At 43.5% G+C, this 20,001-nt stretch overlaps 2 protein-coding genes and 1 long non-coding RNA gene across 11 annotated transcripts in view; 2 read left to right on the top strand and 1 right to left on the bottom strand.

The window, feature by feature from the left end:
* Nucleotides 1–3,027, top strand: part of PPP3CC (protein phosphatase 3 catalytic subunit gamma) — a 78,464-nt gene extending 75,437 nt beyond the window's left edge. For 4 of the 5 annotated variants that reach the window (XM_083368456.1, XM_083368454.1, XM_083368458.1 and 1 more), the window contains 2 exons: nt 652–762; nt 2,383–3,027. In XM_083368456.1, the coding sequence (XP_083224582.1) occupies nt 652–661 (10 nt within the window). In that variant the 3' untranslated portion in view covers nt 662–762; nt 2,383–3,027. Of the gene's footprint in view, nt 1–651; nt 820–2,382 lie in introns of all 5 variants that reach the window. The other variant, XM_083368455.1, reaches the window with a different exon arrangement.
* A 5,434-nt stretch (nt 3,028–8,461) lies between these two features.
* LOC310643864 lies at nt 8,462–17,737 on the bottom strand. Its single transcript, XR_014493177.1, has 3 exons — nt 17,508–17,737; nt 17,273–17,412; nt 8,462–8,870 (listed from the first exon to the last, which is right to left on the bottom strand). It is a non-coding gene; the product is annotated as an uncharacterized lncRNA (long non-coding RNA).
* Nucleotides 17,738–20,001, top strand: part of SORBS3 (sorbin and SH3 domain containing 3) — a 69,583-nt gene continuing 67,319 nt past the window's right edge. For 4 of the 5 annotated variants that reach the window (XM_083368448.1, XM_083368447.1, XM_083368446.1 and 1 more), the window contains exon 1: nt 18,259–18,461. The gene's annotated coding sequence lies outside the window, so the exon portion shown is untranslated. Of the gene's footprint in view, nt 17,819–18,258; nt 18,462–20,001 lie in introns of those variants that run through there. The other variant, XM_083368445.1, reaches the window with a different exon arrangement.

Raw genomic sequence — 20,001 nt, 5'->3', positions numbered from 1 at the left:
GGGGAAGCAACGACAGGACCCAGTTAATTACCTCTTGCTCCTTCCTGGCTCTCTCTGCGATATGTTTTTGAGCCAGTGTTCCTCAGGCAACTCTTCTTCTTAATATTAGTGGCTTAAACAAACAGTACAATCAGCCACTGTAGGTCTATCCTTAAAAAAAATATACCTCTTATTTGCTCTGTGATGGATTCCTCACTCCAGGTTACAGCCATAGGCTTTGCCCATTTCTTAAACCTTCCTCTTGAGAATCAAGGAATTAGTTTTCTTTCTGCATTTTAGAATGGATGCAGCTTTTATCGCTGTCCTTTTTCCACGAACATCCACCTAAATAGTGTCACTGATCCTCTTGAAGATGGAGAACTACATATTCACTTAAGCAGGCCTCTCAACAGCTTTTGCTTAGGTTGACCATGGCATCTCATTTTTACAGAAGGCTGCTCGGAATTCCTTCCTTCGTGAACTAGATCACCCTTTACTGTCGGTAGAATACGGTACAGCCTTGGTAGGCATACTTACCTGAAAGGTACAGATTTTTGCAGGTCACTCAGAAAGGGCTTTATTTAATTGCATAAATCTTGAGTGACTTGGTTTAGTCTCTGCCATGTCATCTCCATTGTGTGTTTCCATCCAGCTTTTTTTTTTCTTCTTCAGAATTGGATAAGATTCAAGTGATGAGCCTCCTATGTAGGGAGGCATTATTCATTTGCTAACTTCAGCCATATGGATGAAAATCTTCATATATCCAAGGAATCGGTGTCAAAGGTACCATTTAGACTATGACAGCCTGAACCACATACATTTGGATCTTCTCATGCAACAGTAATAATGTTTATAAAATAAAGCTGGTCTTTAAAAAAAACAAACAAAAAACCTTAGTGTCTGAAATGTAGTGCCAACTTTGTTCTCTCGCCTTTGAGAGATTATAATTCTTGGCAGCAGTGTCTGTGCCCCTTTTTTTGCCTACTAGAAATCATTGTAACATGGGCTACTGATTTAGGAAATGGTAAAAACATTTCAGTCCTAAATTTCTGTACTTTTGAATGGCTAATACTGCTCTATTTCTCTCCCCCTCCCCCAGCTTCCTTTCCCTCCTCCGTGTGAGTAACATTATGAAGTTAAAGCTAATAAAGCTGCTTGCAGTATTTTGCCCAATTGGATTAAGTTACTGCATCTACTGACTCCCCCCCCCCAATTCTGTTAAGAAAGAGAAGTCTTGAAGTCTAATAGGATGGCTGTTCAGGAGGGGCTTTAAATTTCCACCAGCTAGAGCTGTTCTTCTCCTTTCACCTTCAAGATAACTGGCAAAAGAGAGACTGCTTTAGATTCCTTGAAATTTGGCATAGTGTTTGGGGGGGTTGTGACAGTGTGGCGAAATAGTATGATTTGGGGTGAAAGGATTTGGTTTTCGGACTCTAGTTCAGAGGTGGGGAACCGTGGCCCCTTTTGACTTGTGGACTTCACGTGAGCATGGCTGGCTCAGGAATTCTGGGAGTTCAAGTCGTCCCCCACCCCTGCTCTAGTTAGACAACTTACATGTGGTTGCTTGCTCCCTGTTGGCTTTGTCTTTCTCCATTAACAGTGGGTTAAGTTCCTAATACTGTGAGAACAAGGACGCAAGGATGTGTGCGGCAAGAGACAAGCCCTGGACAGTGATAACCTTCCCTTTGTTTCCCCTTGCTTCTCCCACCATTTTAGCAAGTGGTCAGAAAGGCAGTATTGAAACCTGTTTCCAGTATTCAGTGCTCAATTCTCAAGACTTCCCTTGCCCTGTTTTTCCTGTCACCTGTAAAAGAGAGGGCCACCTGCAGCGGTCTTTTCCTGGCATGGCATGTTGCTGGACCAACAGCTTCTTATGTTTTAGGGCAACTAGATACTTCCTGATCTCTTGACCCAAATTTTGAAGTGGGCAAAGGTTAAAGCCAAAGCTCGTCTCAAACTCTGGAAGGGGGCATGCATTGCTTACATATAAATTTGGTTATGTGGGCAAAAAGGGAAGACCTGGTTGGTTCCTGTTTCTGGGTGAAGAGCGCAATGCAAGTGATAGCTTAAACCTGGGTTGTTCCAAAACGAATGGTCATTAGTTGCATCAGGTTACATGCCAGATTAGCACGTGGCTCTTCTCTACTTTAGCAATGAAATGTGGAACATTTTCTTGTAGAGTATTGTTGGGTTGGGATCCTTTCCTATCACACGGTCTTATTTCCCAACACAGATGAATGATGGGGAATCGCACTTGGGCTGCCTGCCCAATCCCACTTTCTGGGGGGGGGGGAGTCATTAATTTATCTTGAATCTGTGAAATACCTGTTTCTTTCTCCCCCCGTTCTTCTCTAATCTCTTGTCACACGCGCGGGTGTGTGTATTTTTTCCCCCTAATTCCAGGGACAATCTTGACCTTCATCTTGAGCAACAAAGCAGCAAAATCAATTTTGAAATGGTGAGAAGCTAAGGAACAGCCCTCCAGCCCAGGGGATTCAAACGAATCAGAGGCTGTGCACACTGCCCCCCCCTTACCCGTGAGGCTGCCTAGCAGCAGCCCTTTTTAAAAATTATTTTAATTTTTATCTTGCATGATAAAAAGCAAGGCGCATGTACTAAGGAGGGTAGTCCACAATGGGTCTTCCAAACTTCAGGAACAAAGGTGCTTTCACCTCCTACAAGAGATCTTGGTCTGCTGTGGGGTGGCAGCCCGCTCACCTCTCCCTGATTTAGCTAATCCACTGCTTCACGGAGCACCTTGCCGTTTTTCCTCATCCCAAACAATCACAAATCCTGGGAATGTGTGGCAAGGACTGGGGTTCCTGGTTCTGAAGTGATGTTTGCCCATTGCCTGGAGACTGCCTCCTTTCTTGCTGTCTTTTTAGCTATGTTTAAAAAAGAATGGTGACAAATGTTATTTATTGGCGGAAATTATTTAATATAATTTCTTTTTTTGTGAAAAAAGGAATGACTTTGTTAGAACTGTCTTAATGTACATTGGAAAGTCATCTTTAAGAGAAAAAAAACCTTAAAAATTAAATGACAGTTGTTTGGCTCCGGTGTCATTTTTCACACTGCTTGAGCAAATAGCTCAGAGTTAAGACTTTGTTTTCCTGCCTTTTCCTGGTCAACAGGAAAAAGCCTTGATATCTCACCTCTTTGTTTGGAAGTCAAGTGATTAAAAAAACAACGTAGTGATGCAGCTCAAAAATAAGTGGTTGCTACCGGTAAAATAGCCAAGTGCTACATTCAGTCAACTATTGTGCAACTATTTTTTGTGTGTGTTTATTATTTCAGTTGGGAAGAGTTGCTGAATAACGCTAAATATTGAAAGTGAGGTTAGGATTGTTTTGCGGGGAGAATGCTTTGAAAGAATTTGTGATGGCAGAATCCTAACCTTAGTCTAAGAAAGTGGCTAGCCATGGTTGAGAAGTAAAGATAATGTAGCATGAATCATGATTTTTCTACCTCACCCCACATAATTTCTTCGTCATTCTTTGGAAGAACTTCATCTAAATGTTATTGAGGACTTCTGGACACACTCCTTAGACATTATATTCATGCTGGGTAAATTAAGGCCAAATTCCATACATATCCACAAATGTGTGTCTGAACCAACACAGCGGAATGGGACAACTCACCGAGACCGTCTCTCTGCAGCCAGTTCACCTCAGCCATCTTGCCTCAGCCAATCTGGCATGGCTGTCTTGTCACGGCAAACTCACCACGGGACAGCTCCACGGGGGATCGCTCAACGTGGTAAATATTATCTGCCACCATTTCTTTGAACATTATTTCCATTGACAAAAAAATGCAAATAATGTAGAAGAAACAGTGGTGGATAACTTCACGTTATCCGACATGGATTGTCCTGCGGCTAGTTGGCTGCAGCAAATTGTCCTAGACCCCCAACAGAAACATTAGGTTCTTAGAGTGGACATAACAGGGAAAGAGCGGTAATAATGAAAGGATCATTTTGGGATGGACATTGGTCACTCTTAGCACTGGATTCATTAAAAAAAATGATAAACTGAGCCACTTCAGTGTCACTATATGGAAGCTGCTGGAGGAGGGTATATCAGAAAATTCTAGTATCAGAGGTCCCCAAGCTTGGCAACTTTAAGACTTGTGGACTTCAAATCCCAGAATTCCTCAGCCAACTTGGCTGGCTGAAGAATTCTGGGAGTTGAAGTCCACAAGTCTTAAAGTTGCCAAGGTTGGAGACCCCTGTTCTATATTATTAATAATTGCTCACAATTAAGGCATCAGAAAATAGTTAATACTTAAAACAGATTTGAGGTCTGTCAAACCTTGGGGAGTTCTCTTGGGAGTAAATTCCAGAAGGCTTTTCAGAAGTTTTATTGGAGAATTTTTTGAAACTGGTTATGATTCTCTAGAGAAACTGTCCTGAATCCAATGGCTGAAACAGGGTGAGGCCAGGACCAAAGAAAAGCAGAAATTTGCTGGTGGACAAAAGTGGATTTAAAATTGGCTGTGTCTTTAATAAATCTAAAAAGTGCAAGGTACGGTATGATCAGGCTTGCACACCATTTAAAGCTTGAGAAATGCTGAGTTATATCAGGAATTATTTCTGCCTCTTTCTCAGCCCAACATACTTCACAGGATTGTTGTGAGAAGAGAGAGCACTGCAGACTCTGTTGAGTTTCTAAACAAAAAGCTGGATATAAAATTTAACACACTTGCATTGCAGCCTAGTCAGGGCATTATTGAGAGGTGGGTTCCCCCCCCCCTTTCCGAAAAATGACACATTCAAGGCTCACCTAGAATTGTCAAACCTCCGCAAAGAAAAAAGCCAATCATTAGGTAGGCCTAAATACAGAGAGTGGAGGGTTGATGCAAAAGGCTGTGGCTGGATCCTTTACCAGGAGCTTCAGGCCAAAAATGTGGCTGAGGTAAAAGATGGAAATTGACCGGGCCTAAAGGTTCTTAAAAGGAAAGCAACCCAACACTTAGTGAGATTCCCTTCTATAATGTAGTTCTACAATTTATAATTTGTATAATTTAGTTGAGAACTGTGCTTCCATATTTTAGATAGACTTTGGCCGTTTGGTACATTGGTTTGCTGGAAGGCTACGGGCCTGGAATTTTAAAGGCCGATGCCTTCTTGAAGACAGGAAGGCCAGGTTGCAAAGGGCGTTGCTGTTGCTTTGGATAATGAGATGAGCAGCATATAAATTTGATCTTTTTGAGGGATACAGACTTTCCACAGTACGCTGCCAGCACCCTCACTAACATAAGGCAGCCTTGAGGCTTTTTAATTTTCTCCTGTTCCGCTAATGTTTGTGTAGTGGTTAATTGGTTTTGGCTTTGCTGTTGTGTGAAGCTAGCCATTGTTTATCAACTGAGGTTTACAGCTTAGTTGGTTTACAAGTTCCAACAAAGGGTAGCTTGATGGGCCAAGATGTGAATTCGGCTCTTGCCACTTTTTTGGAATCCAGCAATCACGCGAAGTAAATTAGCCTTAGAAACCAAGGCTTCTTTGTGGCCACTCAGAAGAGGGAACAACCCAACTGCCTTCGGCCCATGTCCATCCTTTAATGGCATTACCCTGGTTGACTTCAGTATCTCTTAGTCATCAACAGCATACGCAAGTTAGCCAAAGGACGCATAGGATAATCCCAGTAATTTTATAGAGGACTTGAAGATTTTACCTGGGTTTGCTATATGCACATCTGTCTCCTCATTCCAGATCTGGAAATGCACAGCAGAGAGGTGGGGCCTTTTAGTTTATTTCCAGAACTGTCTTCTCTGCTCTGGAGCTTAGAGTAGCTTACAAAACATGCATGTTCATAAAGGCACAGATAATGCCAAGTCTGTACTGCTTATTTCTCATCCAGAGCAATGATTAGTATATGTCAGTTCAGCCACGCTATCAAAGGACATGGATGTGGTTAATCCATCTGAGGTCTTGTTTCCTTGGCAATGGAAATGGTTTCCTATCACCCTTTCCAAATCTTTCCTTCCACTTGAGCATCCAGCCATGGCATATCGTGGTGAATGATGGTCTGCCATTTATATCCAAGCAGGCCTGACTTTGCATGGTTTCTGAGCCCCATGGTTCCTTTTTAGAAATTGCTCATGATGAACTTCTGTGTGGCTTCTCTACAGACCCAGGACTGGTTTTCATCCCCCTGCATTATGTAGCATCAAGTTGTCAGCTCCAAGCAACCACATACAGATTTCTCCATGACAAATTTTAACGTGGTCTTTCAGGTCTTTCGACGGTGTCCCCACCGCCACTGAAACCGGGTTTCTCCACCTTGTTGCTGGTTGTCCTATCTTCCACCTTTCCCCATGTGACAGGCTTCTCTAGGGAGCTAGGTCTTCGCATAATAGATCCAAAGTGGGATAAATTGAGTGTGGGGGCCCAAGGTAAGTGAAAGGAGCGAATATATTACACCTGTCTAATTTATTGATTTACTATCTACATTGTAGTGGGAAGATGCAAGGGTAGCTAATGAGAACTTTTTTCAGGAGCAGGCAAAATTCTTGGAGCTGACACAGCTTTGTTTTATTTTACCAGCAGGGGGTACTGCTGCTTTGTAGATGAAGTCTGATTATAGTTTTAACTTGATGCTGTAAAGCAGCATCCCCAACCTTTCTGGCACCAGGAACCAGTTTCTTGGAAGACCGTTTTTTCCATGGATGGGGGTGGGGCGGATGGTTTCGCACACAGCCTAGATCCTGTGCATGTGCAGATGAAGCTTCACTTGCTCACCCACTGCTTGCATGGCCTGGTTCCTCTAACGGGCCATGGATCTATACCAGTCTGGGGGTTGGGCATCCTTGCTGTAAAGCAACTAGGATGGATTGAGGTGGTTTATGTGCATTGATTATACATGTCACTGAAATTATTAGGTAGGTTGGGATGAATTGTCCCTGGTATTAAGCAGCCTTTTCCAAACTGGCACTCCCTGATGAATTGGTACTCCAACTTACAGTATTCCCGACCATTGTAACTGGAAGACAAAGTCCCATCTCAGCCACAGAGCTGCACCTTCAACGTGGATTATCGAAAAAAACAGACAAAAATCCCTGAAGGGCTTTTGCTTGAAAACGTGCATCTTTGCGATAAAATGGACAAATAGTCTGACCCGTGCTAAAAAAAAAGTGCTTTTATACAACCTGTGTACAGTCAAAACTGTGTTTCTTGCTTCCCATCCAACCAGCAGAAGAAAATGAGGGAAATCCTGCCATAGACAGCCAATAATGGGAGTCCTCCAGATGTTGTAGAATACTAGCTCTTGTGAGCACTAGTAAGCATGGCCAAAGTTAGGGGAAGAGGGAAATTGCAGTCTACAACTTGGCAATGCCACAACTTCCTAGCTTGAAACTTTCCTGCTTCTTTTCAATTGTTTTCATTGTTTTGGCCGAAGCTGAAGCCCTCTATTTCTTCCCTTGTCCTGCTTTTCCACCCAGTTCAATCATGGTTTGTCATGCATTTTCTAAAACCCTTGCTATCACACATGTACTGAAACAGGATTCAATTACTGTATGTTATAACCACTAGGTTATAACTACTACATCATGAGTATACACTAACTTGGTTTGCCTAACGCACCAAACCCCTACATGTGGATTAATCAAAAATGGTTGTGTTCACAGAGCATGTCTTGCTCAGACAAACCATATTATAACTTAATATGTGTCTGGTGTGAAAGGCAGCTTGACACCTGAAGGTTCAGTTAAACCTATTTATTGCTAAACTCCTATGCACAGGAATCTTCTCAACTAACTGTCAGCATCTATTTAGGTAAGGGTCAACGGCATTCAGGAGGATGGGGCTTAGTCCTCTTGTAGGGATTCTAGGTTGATCCCCTTTTCAATCCACCCCCAGCTTCTGCCATCCCTTCTCCTACAATATGGTGGTTGAGCTCCAGCAACATATAATAGCACAAATTAAACAACTCAATTTTAACCCAGGCTACTTGTGCAAACCTATCCTCTATGTGAATTAAATATAACCCCAGTGACTTCCGAGTCAATGTACTGTCGTGATTAAGGTGATGGATTACGAGCAGAGAGACCTGGGTTCTGGTCCACCCTCAGCCACCGAGGCTTCTCAAGGGGACACTGGGTCATTCCCCATTTCTCAAGCCAATTACCTGAGAGTTTGCTGTAGAGAAAAGTTGAATGCTTTATGTACACTGCTATGAGTTCTGAAAGAAAAGCAGATATACAGTATATCCAAGCAGGACCACAGTATACCAAGCTGCCTGCAATTAGTGCAGGTTCGCATCCCACCAGGCTCAAGGTTGACTCAGCCTTCCATCCTTCCGAGGTAGGTAAAATGAGGACCCAGATTGTTGGGGGCAATAAGCTGACTTTGTAATAATGCCGCTTGGGGGGGGGGGCGAAAGCCCTAATAAGCAGGCATATACATAGAATGAAGGCTACTGCTAAGCACATTGGTTTGTGCTTAAAATTGTAAGCCGCCCTGAGTCTTCGGAGAAGGGCGGGATATAAATGGAATTAAAATAAAATAAAAAAAAGAATGGTGCAACAGTGGCCGAGCAATCAGGGAAGTTTCAGATTTTTCTTTTTATTGCAGACATTTCACTGGGCAGCTCCTACTTTCTAAGGCTTCCGAAGAAATTTCTAAATTAGAGAATAAATGTCTAATTCATTCTTCAGAGACAGACATCTTCTGATGGCACAAATTCTCCCGTGTTCTTCATCTGTGGGAATGTTAACAACAGCCTTGCAGTAAATGTAAAAAAAAGTGACACTCGAGCCGTTTCGCCAGCTATGCAACACGATCTTGTTTTCATGCCTGTTCAGCAGTTCTTGGCTCAGCCTCACTCAACTGGTGCTGGCTTTGCTTGCAATTTGTACAAAGGCTAAAGTCCAAATGAGTCACATTACAAGTTCTGGGGAAGAAGCAGGAAACAAAAAAAAATCATCATACCAGTGAAAGGCGGGGATCGGATTGAACATGAAGGCGTGTTTCAGGTGCATCTTGGGATCACTGCTTACCGAAGCAAATTTGAGAAGCAACTGGAAGAGAATTAGGGAGTGGACTCCCTGATCACCTCTCCAAAATGCTTCTATGTTATAGTGTGGGATCTAATCCCCTCTAACTGTGAGGTTTTATTTTTACTTTGCATTTATTTTTTCCAAAGAAATCAAAACCATGCAGCAAGCCTTGGTGGAGCAGTGGGCTAATGCCTCCTTAAGTAACACCAGCTGCCTGCAATTAGTGCAGGTTCGCATCCCACCAGGCTCAAGGTTGACTCAGCCTTCCATCCTTCCCAGGTAGGTAAAATGAGGACCCAGATTGTTGGGGGCAATAAGCTGACTTTGTAATAATGCCGGCCCCGAAAGCCCTAATAAGCAGGCATATACATAGAATGAAGGCTATTGCTAAGCACATTTGATTTGTGCTTAGATTGTAAGCCGCCCTGAGTCTTCGGAGAAGGGCGGGATATAAATGGAATTTAAAAAAAAAGAGTGGTGACATATTTATGTTGGTTTTAATTCTTGAGGGCTACATTTTCCCTTGGACCCACTTGCTGAGACAAACAGATTGTATGTCAGACTACACTAGTTTATAACTGATTGGTTCAGCCTGTCGTGAGATCCTGGCCATTGTCATAGCCTAAAACAAACCAATTGCAGTTTTCAAACCTATTGCTCGTCAAGAAGGAAGTTACTAGCCAGATAGAAACAGTACTTGGCCTGTGGGGATCCAATTTCCTGCATTTTGCCTAGAAACAATATCTGGAAGGACACAGTTACCTTTTTTCTCTTTTTCTAAGATTCTGGAGACGCAGAGAAGGAAAGGCCTATCAAAACAAACAGGAAAGCCTTACCTTGACAACAGCTAGTCCCTGAGTTAGGACTACAATTGAAGCCAAAACTTTCTGTTGCTAAGTGAGAAATTTGTTAAGTGAGTTTTGCCCCGTTTTATGACTTTTCTTGCCACAGTTGTTAAGTGAATCACTGCACTTGTTCAGTTAGTAGCACAGGTTGTTAAATGAATCTGGCTTCCCCATTGATTTTGCTTGTCAAAAAATATATATCACAAAATATGATCAGATAACCCCAGGACACTGCAACCATCAAGAACCAGTTGTCAAGCATCTGAATGCAAATCATGTGGCCCTGGGGGGGTGGTTGCTGCAACGGTCATAAGTGTGCAAAATTGTCGTAAGTCACTTTTTCAGTGGCGTTGTAACTTCAAGTCACCAAGCAAACTGTTGTAAGTCAAGGGCTACCTGGCCATTCTAGATCAACTCACAAGCCAATTGAGAAGGTGAACAGGGCAAAATTTCTCAACAGGATGAGATGCTTTCAAAACAGTTGGAAGGAGCTTTTCTCCCCATGAAACTTAAAACGCATTGCGTATGTTCAAGAGGGAAAAAAATGGCCAGAAATACTCAGCACGTACTTAAGGATACTAGAGCTTTTATAGATAAAAGTTGGCTGCAGCCCCATGACGGAAGCTCAATCAGGAAGAGCTTGCGCTTAATCTATATGCCTTCTGAACAAAACAAATATTACCTCGTACAGAGATTTCTTTTGTTCTTCAACCTGCTCTAGCTCATTTCCCAAACCTCCTGCAGGTCTTTTAGCACAAAGTCCCTGTAGTTTTGCTGACCTAGAGATCATAGCCAGGAGGCAGAGAGTTGCCTTCTCATCTTACCCTCCAATGCAGACACCTTGTTAACTACTATAGGGGAACAGATCAGTCCTCGTGTGCTCTTCTGAGTTTCAATAGCTCACACGAAGGAAACATAATCGTTCATCTGGCCTTAGCACACTGTGTTGTCACTTGGTAACCGGTGTGTGTGTGTGTGTGTGTGTGTGTGTGTGTGTGTGTGTGTTTGTGTGTAGCTAGGATGACACGAGCAAAGGAACTGAGCTCTTAGAACAGATGACTACTTGGCAGCCATGTAAACCCTTCCTTCGTCAGACTGGGGAATACCCAGTTTCCTTATTTATCAGGCAAAACCTGCAATACCCAGAAAACAAAACTTGCTTTAAAAACAGGGAAGCATCCACCCTTCTTTCAATTTCATTCTGAGCCATTTAATGGTCTTGGAGAATATCCCTCTTTGGTGGATGTGGTTTTCCTTTTTTGTTACTCTTTGGTGGAAAATAATTTTGTCAGTATTTTCTTCATATAATTGAAAAGAGGTAAACAATAGTGTTTCAATTTTCAATTATTCTCATTACCTAATGTCGGAACTTCAGACTGCCCCCGATCTGCGTTCATTTCGCCGGGACCTGAAAACCTGGTTTTTTGATCTATCAGGCCTGGACTGAAGGGGTTTTAGCTTTTAATATTGTTTTAATTGTTGGGCTTAATTAATTTAATCTATTTTAATTTTATACTATTTTTATATTGTATTTTATGTTGCCCTGTAAACCGCCCTGAGTCCTTCGGGAATAGGGCGGTATAAAAATTTAATTAAATAAATAAATAAATAAAATAAATGTCCATCTCTCTCTCTCTCTCTCACACACACACACACACACAAACACAGAAAGAGAGAGAGAGGGGAGGGACTGAAGATAAGATGCAGCAGTAGTTTGCCTCTTTTAGTAAGCACAGCATGTCCATGTGAAATGTGCCTACTGCGGTCCATACTTTATTTTTAAAGTATGTATTAGGCACTTACAGGATTCATGATTTGGTTAAAGCTGCACAAAGCTCTGGGGCTCTTTTTTTAAAAAATTTGATCATTGAAAGCACTTATTGTTAGCAGGCGTTTCCTGGCAATATTCCCACTTAGGATTTCAAGGGAAAATCCAAAAGCACAATGTATGAGAAAAGAAGGGGTTTAGCCTCCAGCATAATGTTGATGAGACATCACAAAAAAATAATGTTGTGAAGGATACTTACCTGGCAAAGAGAACTTGGTGCAGGGAAGTCATTACAGATAGTACCCTTGTGGCTAATCTACAGTGTTTAAGTTATGGAAATGTTAACTCCCTTATCATAAGGAAGTATGAATGAATATTTTTATTAGTCAGTGATGAGAATTGCAAACAAGCACACTACAAATAAAGTAAAAACAAAACAAGATGAAATACAGTAGTTCTCAACTTAACAACCACAGTTGAGCCCAAACTTTGTGTTGCTAAGCGAGACGTGTTGAATTTTGTCCCATTTCACAACCTTTCTTGCCACAGTTGTTAAGTGAATCACTGCAGTTGTTAATGGCACGGTTGTTCAGTGAATCTGGCTTCCCCATTGACTTTGCTTGTCAGAAGGACTGCAAAAGGTGATCACATGACCCTGGGACACTGCGACCGTCATAAATATGAGCCAGTTGCCAAGCATCCAAATTTTGATCACATGACCAAGGGGATGCTGCAAAAGTCGTAAGTGTGAAAAATGGTCATAAAACATTTTTTTCAGTGCTGTTGTAACTTTGAATGGTCAGTAAATGAACTGTTGTAAGTTGAGGACTGTGTATTACAATTGGTGATGGGTTCATCAATTAAGTCTGCCTAACTTGACATGTAGCATTATAGTAAAATTTAGCTACATTCAGAGTCTGAATCATACTGATCTGATAAGGGAGAATTCATTTTTGCAATCAACTTACAGACTTTTTAAAAATAGAGAATAAATGATAATAATATCTTTGGGACAATCAAATACTGCAGCAAGTTTAGCATTGTTTCACTGGAGGAAATATTCAATACAAATATTGAATATCTGCAGGATGTTGATTTATCCATTTAACACAGACACACAAGAGTCTAAAAGAGACCTGTTTCTCTTATAGATCAGGCCCATAAAGCATTGATGTGTTTTGGGAAAGATGAAATGGAAGTAATGGCTAATGTTCTGGATTTTGAGGAGGGAGACTTGAGTTCAGATCTATGTTTACTCTAAATCATATTGGGAATCCTTTAACACACTCTCAGCCAAAGCTATCCAAAGGAGAGGGGGTGTGTGTGTGTGTGTGTGGCTAAATTGCAGGGATACAGAAGAAATAGAGAAGGGAAAAGGAGCTGGTACATGCACACACGCACTCACACACTCATGGATTCATTGGGAGATGGCTTTTTAAGAAAAAGTTTTAAAAATTGGACATAATGCAGAATGCGTACAGATGTACTCCATGAATCACACAGGAATCCATCAGAAAATCCTTCCAAATCTTATCAAATCTTCTGTGTGAAGCTTTTGGCAGGCTACGCACTATGCTGATTACTCAGAGTTTGGATTTTCATCTTGAGTCACCAAAATATCTTATAGAGTGATTGGTAAAGGAATCTTGTATAGGAATCACCATGAGAGACCGCCTGTGTGCATGTTAAATATGGAAATATGGACTTAAGACTGGCCAGTCATTGACTGCAATAAAATTGTACTCTTGGTGACTTAAGGAAGAATGGAATTTGGTTTCTGTGGTTCATATAACTATGTTAGACGTGATACTGATACTAAAATGCAGCTTTTCAAAGTTATGTCATTCCCCAAATCTTGCTTTCAGAACCCTGATCAGAATCTATTTAATTTAACCATAACTTGTACCAGCATTAACACATTTCCTTAAGTGATCTGTAACATAAATGCTGTTAAAAGGGGCTTCTTAGTTTGATGAGCACAGAGCACGGTTTAGACCAGGGGTAGGCAACCTTGGCTCTTTTATGACTCATGGACTTCAACTCCCAGAATTCCTGAGCCAGCTTGACTGGCTCAGGAATTCTGGGAGTTGAAGTCCATGAGTCATAAAAGAGCCAAGGTTGCCTACCCCTGGTTTAGACAATCCCTCAGAAAACAGTTCCTGATGCCTTGTTCAGGTATGCAGTGTCTCCAAAATCCTTGCCTTTCCCAGTAAATAATATTTTAAGTCATTACAGGCATTCCTCGACTTATGACCACAATTAAACTCAAAAATTCTGTTCCTAAGCAAGAAAGTTGTTAAGTGAGTTTTGCCCCATTTTATAAGTTGTTAAGTAAATCATGGCAGTTATTAAGTTAGTAGTAACACCGTTAAGTGAATCTAGCTTTGCCATTGACTTTGCTGGTCAGGAAGTCAGAAAATGTGATCACGTGACCCGGGACCCTGCAACCATCATAGATGCCGGTTACTAAGCAACCAAATTTTGATCACCTGACCACCAGATGCTGCAATGCGTGAAAAAACATCTAGTTCCATACTAGAATGATTAATATACTGTAGATGAAATCCCCAAAGTTGATGGTGCAATCTTTAAAATGTGCCTAGCCACTGTTGAGCTTTCCCCCCTGCATTTTTGGCTTTATTCATCGTTAGCAAAGGATTAAACAAGAGTTTGCCAAGTGAAAACTCACTAATTTTCTTTGTTTTCAATGAAAATCAGCCTCAGGAGGTTTCACTGGGAAGAATATGCAGATATAGAAACATAACAAAACATAACATTTCCCCCAAATGCCAATTCTCTACAGAGACAAGAAAAGGAACTTGGGTGGAAGGGAAAAGACTATAGGATAGTCTTTCCTCCTCCTTTAATCATTCAAAATTGGTAAAATATGCCTATAGAAAATCTACACAGTGCTGTGCGCAACACCTGGTTTTACTTTTCAGGCTAGAGCAGTGAGCCAGGTTGTCTGCTTCAAAATCACTTCTCAGTCGCAAATCCACTGATGCATTCTGACAACTTACATACTCCCTGCTTTTAACTTGTACCTTAGTTCTGCCACTTTCTGCTGTGTTTGTGGATATCCAGCGGACCTCAGTAACGAGACATTCAAGTTTCTTTGCTTATGGAAGTGTTGTTTGTTAATGCTCAAAGCATCTCATATCACCTCGATAAACTTTGCCATAACTTGTAAAAGCAGGTTGCTGATCTGTAGGCTTGAGCTTGTCCAGGAACTCATGATTGAAATTCATTGTTCGGGTCTCAATTCCCTGTTAGCCCTTTAACTGACGTTCTTGATGCAATGGAAAGCTGTCTTGGTAGTTTAGGTAACCTTTCCAAGACCTGTGGAGACGAGTCATGTCTAAAGACCGTCGGGAACCATCTATGAAACTTTGCCAAGAGCAGACAGTAATACATGGCAGACAGCAGTGTAGCCTGAACAGTCTCAGTTCTTCACAGATATTTAGGTGGGATAGTCTGCTGTCACCCCTTTTCTCCTTCCTCTCCCTATTTGAAGGCCAGGGATGAGCTGGAGTGAGGACTGAAGGGAAAGAGTACAAGCTTTGTATAATAGCCCTGGAAAGTCATGCTGGGCCATTCCTGTTCCGTTGATTCATTTGTTCCATGCACACAACCTGGCAAACCTTTTAGCTGGGACAGCAAAGCGGGTGGGCGAAACTATACAGGGAGGGTGGTGGTATACTGGGAACAGATTCCTTGAAATCAGCCAGTGTAACCACCTGGGCCACTGGCTTGACTGAAAGCCTGGATTACAATCCGGATGGAACACATCCAGAAGTGAGGGCGAGACCTCCTGCCCATTGTTAGCAGAAGGAGATGCTTTTTTGTACAAGAGAGATACCGGATCTCGCACTAACCAGAGGCCTGCCAAGAGTTGCATAATTGATGCCCATGCCTTCACGTTGAATGAGTCTCACATATCAGGGCAGGCAAGCCAGGAGCTCTTGTGGCTCTAATCCCCAGCCTTTGTCATAGCCCTTCTCTGGAATCCCTCAGCAGAACTGCTGAACATTAGCAATTTTATTTTATTTTATTTATTTTTATTACATTTATATCCCGCCCTCCTCCGAAGACTCAGGGCGGCTTACAAGCTTAGCAGTAGCCTTCATTCTATGTATATGCCTGCTTGTTAGGGCTTTCACACACACCCCAAGCGGCATTATTACAAAGTCAGCTTAATTGCCCCCAACAATCTGGGTCCTCATTTTACCTACCTCGGAAGGATGGAAGGCTGAGTCAACCTTGAGCCTGGTGGGACTCGAACCTGCACTAATGGCAGGCAGCTGGTGTTACTTAAGGAGGCATAAGCCTACTGCTCCACCAAGGCTCCAATGCAGTTTCCAACATTTGGAGCTGAGACAATGCCTCTCAAATTGACATTTTAAAAAAGGAATCTCTGAGATAATCAAAAATTCCAAGCCGTACGGGATGCAATGTACGTGTATTTATGACGGTTGCAGTGTCCCAGGGTCATATGACCACCTTTTGCGGCCTTCTGACGATCAAAAGTCAATGGGGAAGCCAGATTCACTTTACAACCGAGTCACTTAACGTGTCAACTGCTGGGATTCACTTAATAACTATGGCAAGAAAGGTCATAATATGGGGTAAAATTCACTTAACCGTCTCACTTAGCAACAGAAATTTTGGGTTCAGCTGTGGTCATAATTCAAGTACTACCTGTGCACATGCACACTGTTTTTCCACACCCTTGAGTGGTTCTGTGTGTTTACAAATAATGGTGATTCTCTCTGGAGATTTGCCTCTTCGGGTGACTCAGTTCTTGCATTACCTCCCCTATGTCATACACGTTTGCCTTCATCACTGTGCACATGGCTGTAGCTGTTTCTTTGTGTCCAAATCCAGGACAACTTTTTCAAACTCCATTGCTCTCTCTCTGACTGCCAGGCCTCCCAAACGGCTGTTTTGTAATCTGGCAGAATGAAGTATGTGAGAGTGTAAATTTGTGCAACTCCCCAGTTAATGATTTCAATGTTTTGGCTCGGTGCCTTGGTTCCTGGAACTCGGCCTCGCTCCCCCACTCTGGCCGTGTCCCTGGAAAATCCAAGAGACTTTCCGCAGCCCATGGGTTGGTTTTAACCTGTGTGTGAAGCTCTGCAAACTTGGACCCTGACAAAGCAAGCAGCTTCACAAGGGCAAATGCTGCTAGAAGCCCCCAGCAGATGCTGTCCAGCTGTTTTTGGAGCAGCCTCCTCTATCCCAAGGCACAGTTATGAGATCATACGTCTCAGATTAACCAGCCACTCTACATTGCTTGGAGATAGTATCCCTCACATCTGGAGGGCATTGGGGTGTTAGCGTCCATGGGGTGCTTCTATTGGAACAGCCCTGGGTCTTTCGGCTTCCTTCCACTGTTGCAACTGGTTGGCTTGTCTTGGAAGATTGCAGAGTCGGTTGGTGAAATTCCACACTGCAGTTGGGCTATCCGTGCTTGAAGTGAGAGAACCTGCAGGAGATGCAGCCTCTTGCCCTAAGCAGCTTCTGAAGTCAGGACCCCCCTCCTCTTAACCCCCAAAGTGAATAATGCCAGGAAAGCCCATTTGCAACTTGCCGAATGTGTTGCCCGTAGTTCAACCAACCCGAATAGGGCTGGAAGGGACCTTAGAGGTCTTCTAGTCCAACCCCCGCTGCTGAAGCAACATACCATTTCAGACAAGAGGCTGTCCGGGCTCTTCTTAAAAACCTCCAGTGACGGAAGCACCCACGACTTCTGAAGGCGACACGTCCCGCTGATGGTTGTCACTGTCGGTTACACGAGGACGCAATCCAGCGCCCAGTCTTTGCCTTTAAAGTAAAAGTAAAACGTAAGTGATCGGGAAGAAACCTCTTCCCTTAACCTTAGTTACTCTTTTGCCTCGAACTCTTCTTCCTCGGCTTACGCTGGTCTGGTCTTTGGGATGGGAACTTCGGGGGTTTCGGGGGCAGCTGACGCGACTTTCCGAGGGAAAGTGCCCGGGCGAAGACTCCGGAGCGAAGGGCATTTGTGGCCCCCTTTCCCTTGCGGGTCGCGCGGCCTCACCCTCGCCTAAGCCAAGGCGCCCAGGAGGTCGTGTGAAAGCTGCCCAGCCGGGCCAGGCTCCGCGAGAGGAGGAGGAGGAGGAGGAGGCGGCAGGGATCCGCGACTCCTGCTCCGCAGTTCGCCCTCCCCGCTCTCCCCCACACCCGCGGCTTTTGGCTGGCTGATTTTAAGGTTTGTGGGTTTTTTCTTCTTCTCCTCCTCCTCCTCCTCCCGCCGCGCTGCTCCTCTGATTTGCTCCCCCTGCAGCTGGCAGCGGGAAGACCGGAGCCGCAGGCTCACACCGGCGCTTCCCGTCCGGAACGGCGGAGTCTTCCTCCGCCTCCCTGCGCCTAGCAAGCCCCGGTGCCCTCGGAGTTGGAGGAGAGGGGAGGGGAGGGGGGGCGTGCGCCACTCCCGGGTCTCTGGAGCTCGTCGGGAAGAAAGAGCGCAAAAACGTCGCCTGCAGCTTTCCTTCCTTCCTTCCTTCCTTCCTTCCTTCCTTCCTTCCTTCCTTCCTTCCTTCCTTCCTTCCTTCCTTCTTCTTTTATTCCTCCTTCCTTCCTTCCTTCCTTCCTTCCTTCCTTCCTTCCTTCCTTCCTTCCTTCCTTCCTTCCTTCCTTCCTTCCTTCCTTCCTTCCTGGAGCTGCCATCAGGCCTTCGCTGGGAAGTGGCAATTGCTCCGGCTCTCCTTTGAAGTCGGGCTGGGCGGCGGGGAACCACCTGTTTGGAAGTGGGAAAGGTGCGTCGTTCAAGTCAGGTGCCTCCTGACCTGCATCGGCCTCCTTCTGCGAAGCAGCCTTCCTGCGTCCCGGAGCTGAGGCGGGAGCCCAGAAAGGTAAGCGCTGCTTTCCCTGCCCTGAACGGGGTGGCCCCGGCGGCTGGGAAGGCGCCTGAACCCGCCTCGCGTTGCGCAAGACTGGGGAAGGGGCGATCGTCTGGCTGCAGGGAAAAAGGAAAGAGGGTGAGGGTTTCCTCCCCCTTTTCTTTTTTTTTACAAGGCCCACATTTGGAGGGAATTAAAAAATCGTGGAGATTCGCCCTCCTTCCTTCCAACAGCTCCCCAAGGCTAGAAACAGAAGTTCAGAGTAAGTTGAGTTGGGAGGGATGAGTGGGTGGATAAGATAGCTGCAAAATTATTTTCTGCGATCATGTGTGAAAAGTATAGCCTGATTTATTTATTTATTTATTTATTTATTTGGCAACTAATCCTGTATTCTGTACGTGGGTGCATTTGTGTTCCGCCGTTTTGCCTTTCCTCTTCTGCTACTGTTGACTCGGTTGTCAGGTTTGTTTGCTGCGTAAGATTAGCGTTCGCTGTGTAAATAGCGAGCAGCCATTCGGCGCTGTCTTGCATGGCGAAGGCATCAGCCAAGCAGTCGTATTCTGTACGGTGTGGACAAGGGAAGGGAGAAGGACTGGGCAGGGTGAAAATGGAAAGACGTGGTCTGTACAATTGACATTTCTATAACGGAAGGGAGTAAATCCTAAGAGGTGGAGCAGATGAGGATGAATCTTAGGTTGCAAGCAAGAGAGATTGCACTTGGCATAAATTGAAAAATCACGATTGCAGCATGCCGTTTCCATAACTTAGGGGAAAATGCTTTTTCGCTTGAGTTGCTAAGACTATACAGACTGGAACTAGATTTCTTGGGTCTGTAGAGGTTTTGCTGTTTGCAAGGCAGTAGAAGGCATGAGGAGACAGCTGTGAAGACCCAGTTCATTCCTTCAACTATTTTGCAAACCTTGGATGCACACTTAAGGTGAAATTAAATTCATTCATTCATTCATGAAACTAATTCCTCTGCCTTGTACTGTACTCTTCAAACTGTTTTGTTTGTAACTTGGGTGAAAATGTAGAGAAAATCCTTATAGATGGCTAGCTAGTTAATGCCCTAAGAATAAATTCAAAAGAAGCTTGAAACCAGGCTGATAAACAGAAACAAAATCTTCTGTATTTAGATACTTGTACAAATACAATTAGCAAAAGTAACCATGCAAATTGTCATAGTTGCTTTTTATATGAGTCAACTGCCAAAAAGGCAACACAAGTTTATGCTGTTGAAACATACTTAATAAATCACAGGAGTTCTATCACTTTGTTCTGTATTGTTTAGACCCCAGTTAAGTAATAACCAATTCTGGACAGTACATTAAAGAAGGAATTGGCTGAGGCAGAATCAGAGATGAACAGGGAGGATCTGGGCAGAGAAAGCAAAGAAATGGAAATGTTTAGGCATGAGAAGGGATAGGATAGCACTTGCCAAATACCTGGAAGACTTTCACAAAGGACAAAATCACAATGCAGTATATTATCCGTTGTCCTAGAGTGCAGAAAATGGAATTACATATTCAGTTTACAGGAGGGCAGATTTCAG

Source organism: Vipera ursinii, assembly GCF_947247035.1.
Source record: "Vipera ursinii genome assembly, chromosome: 8".
Classification (NCBI taxonomy): domain Eukaryota; kingdom Metazoa; phylum Chordata; class Lepidosauria; order Squamata; family Viperidae; genus Vipera; species Vipera ursinii.
The sequence above is the reverse complement of the archived record's forward strand: the minus strand, read 5'-3'. Positions and strand labels throughout refer to the sequence as shown.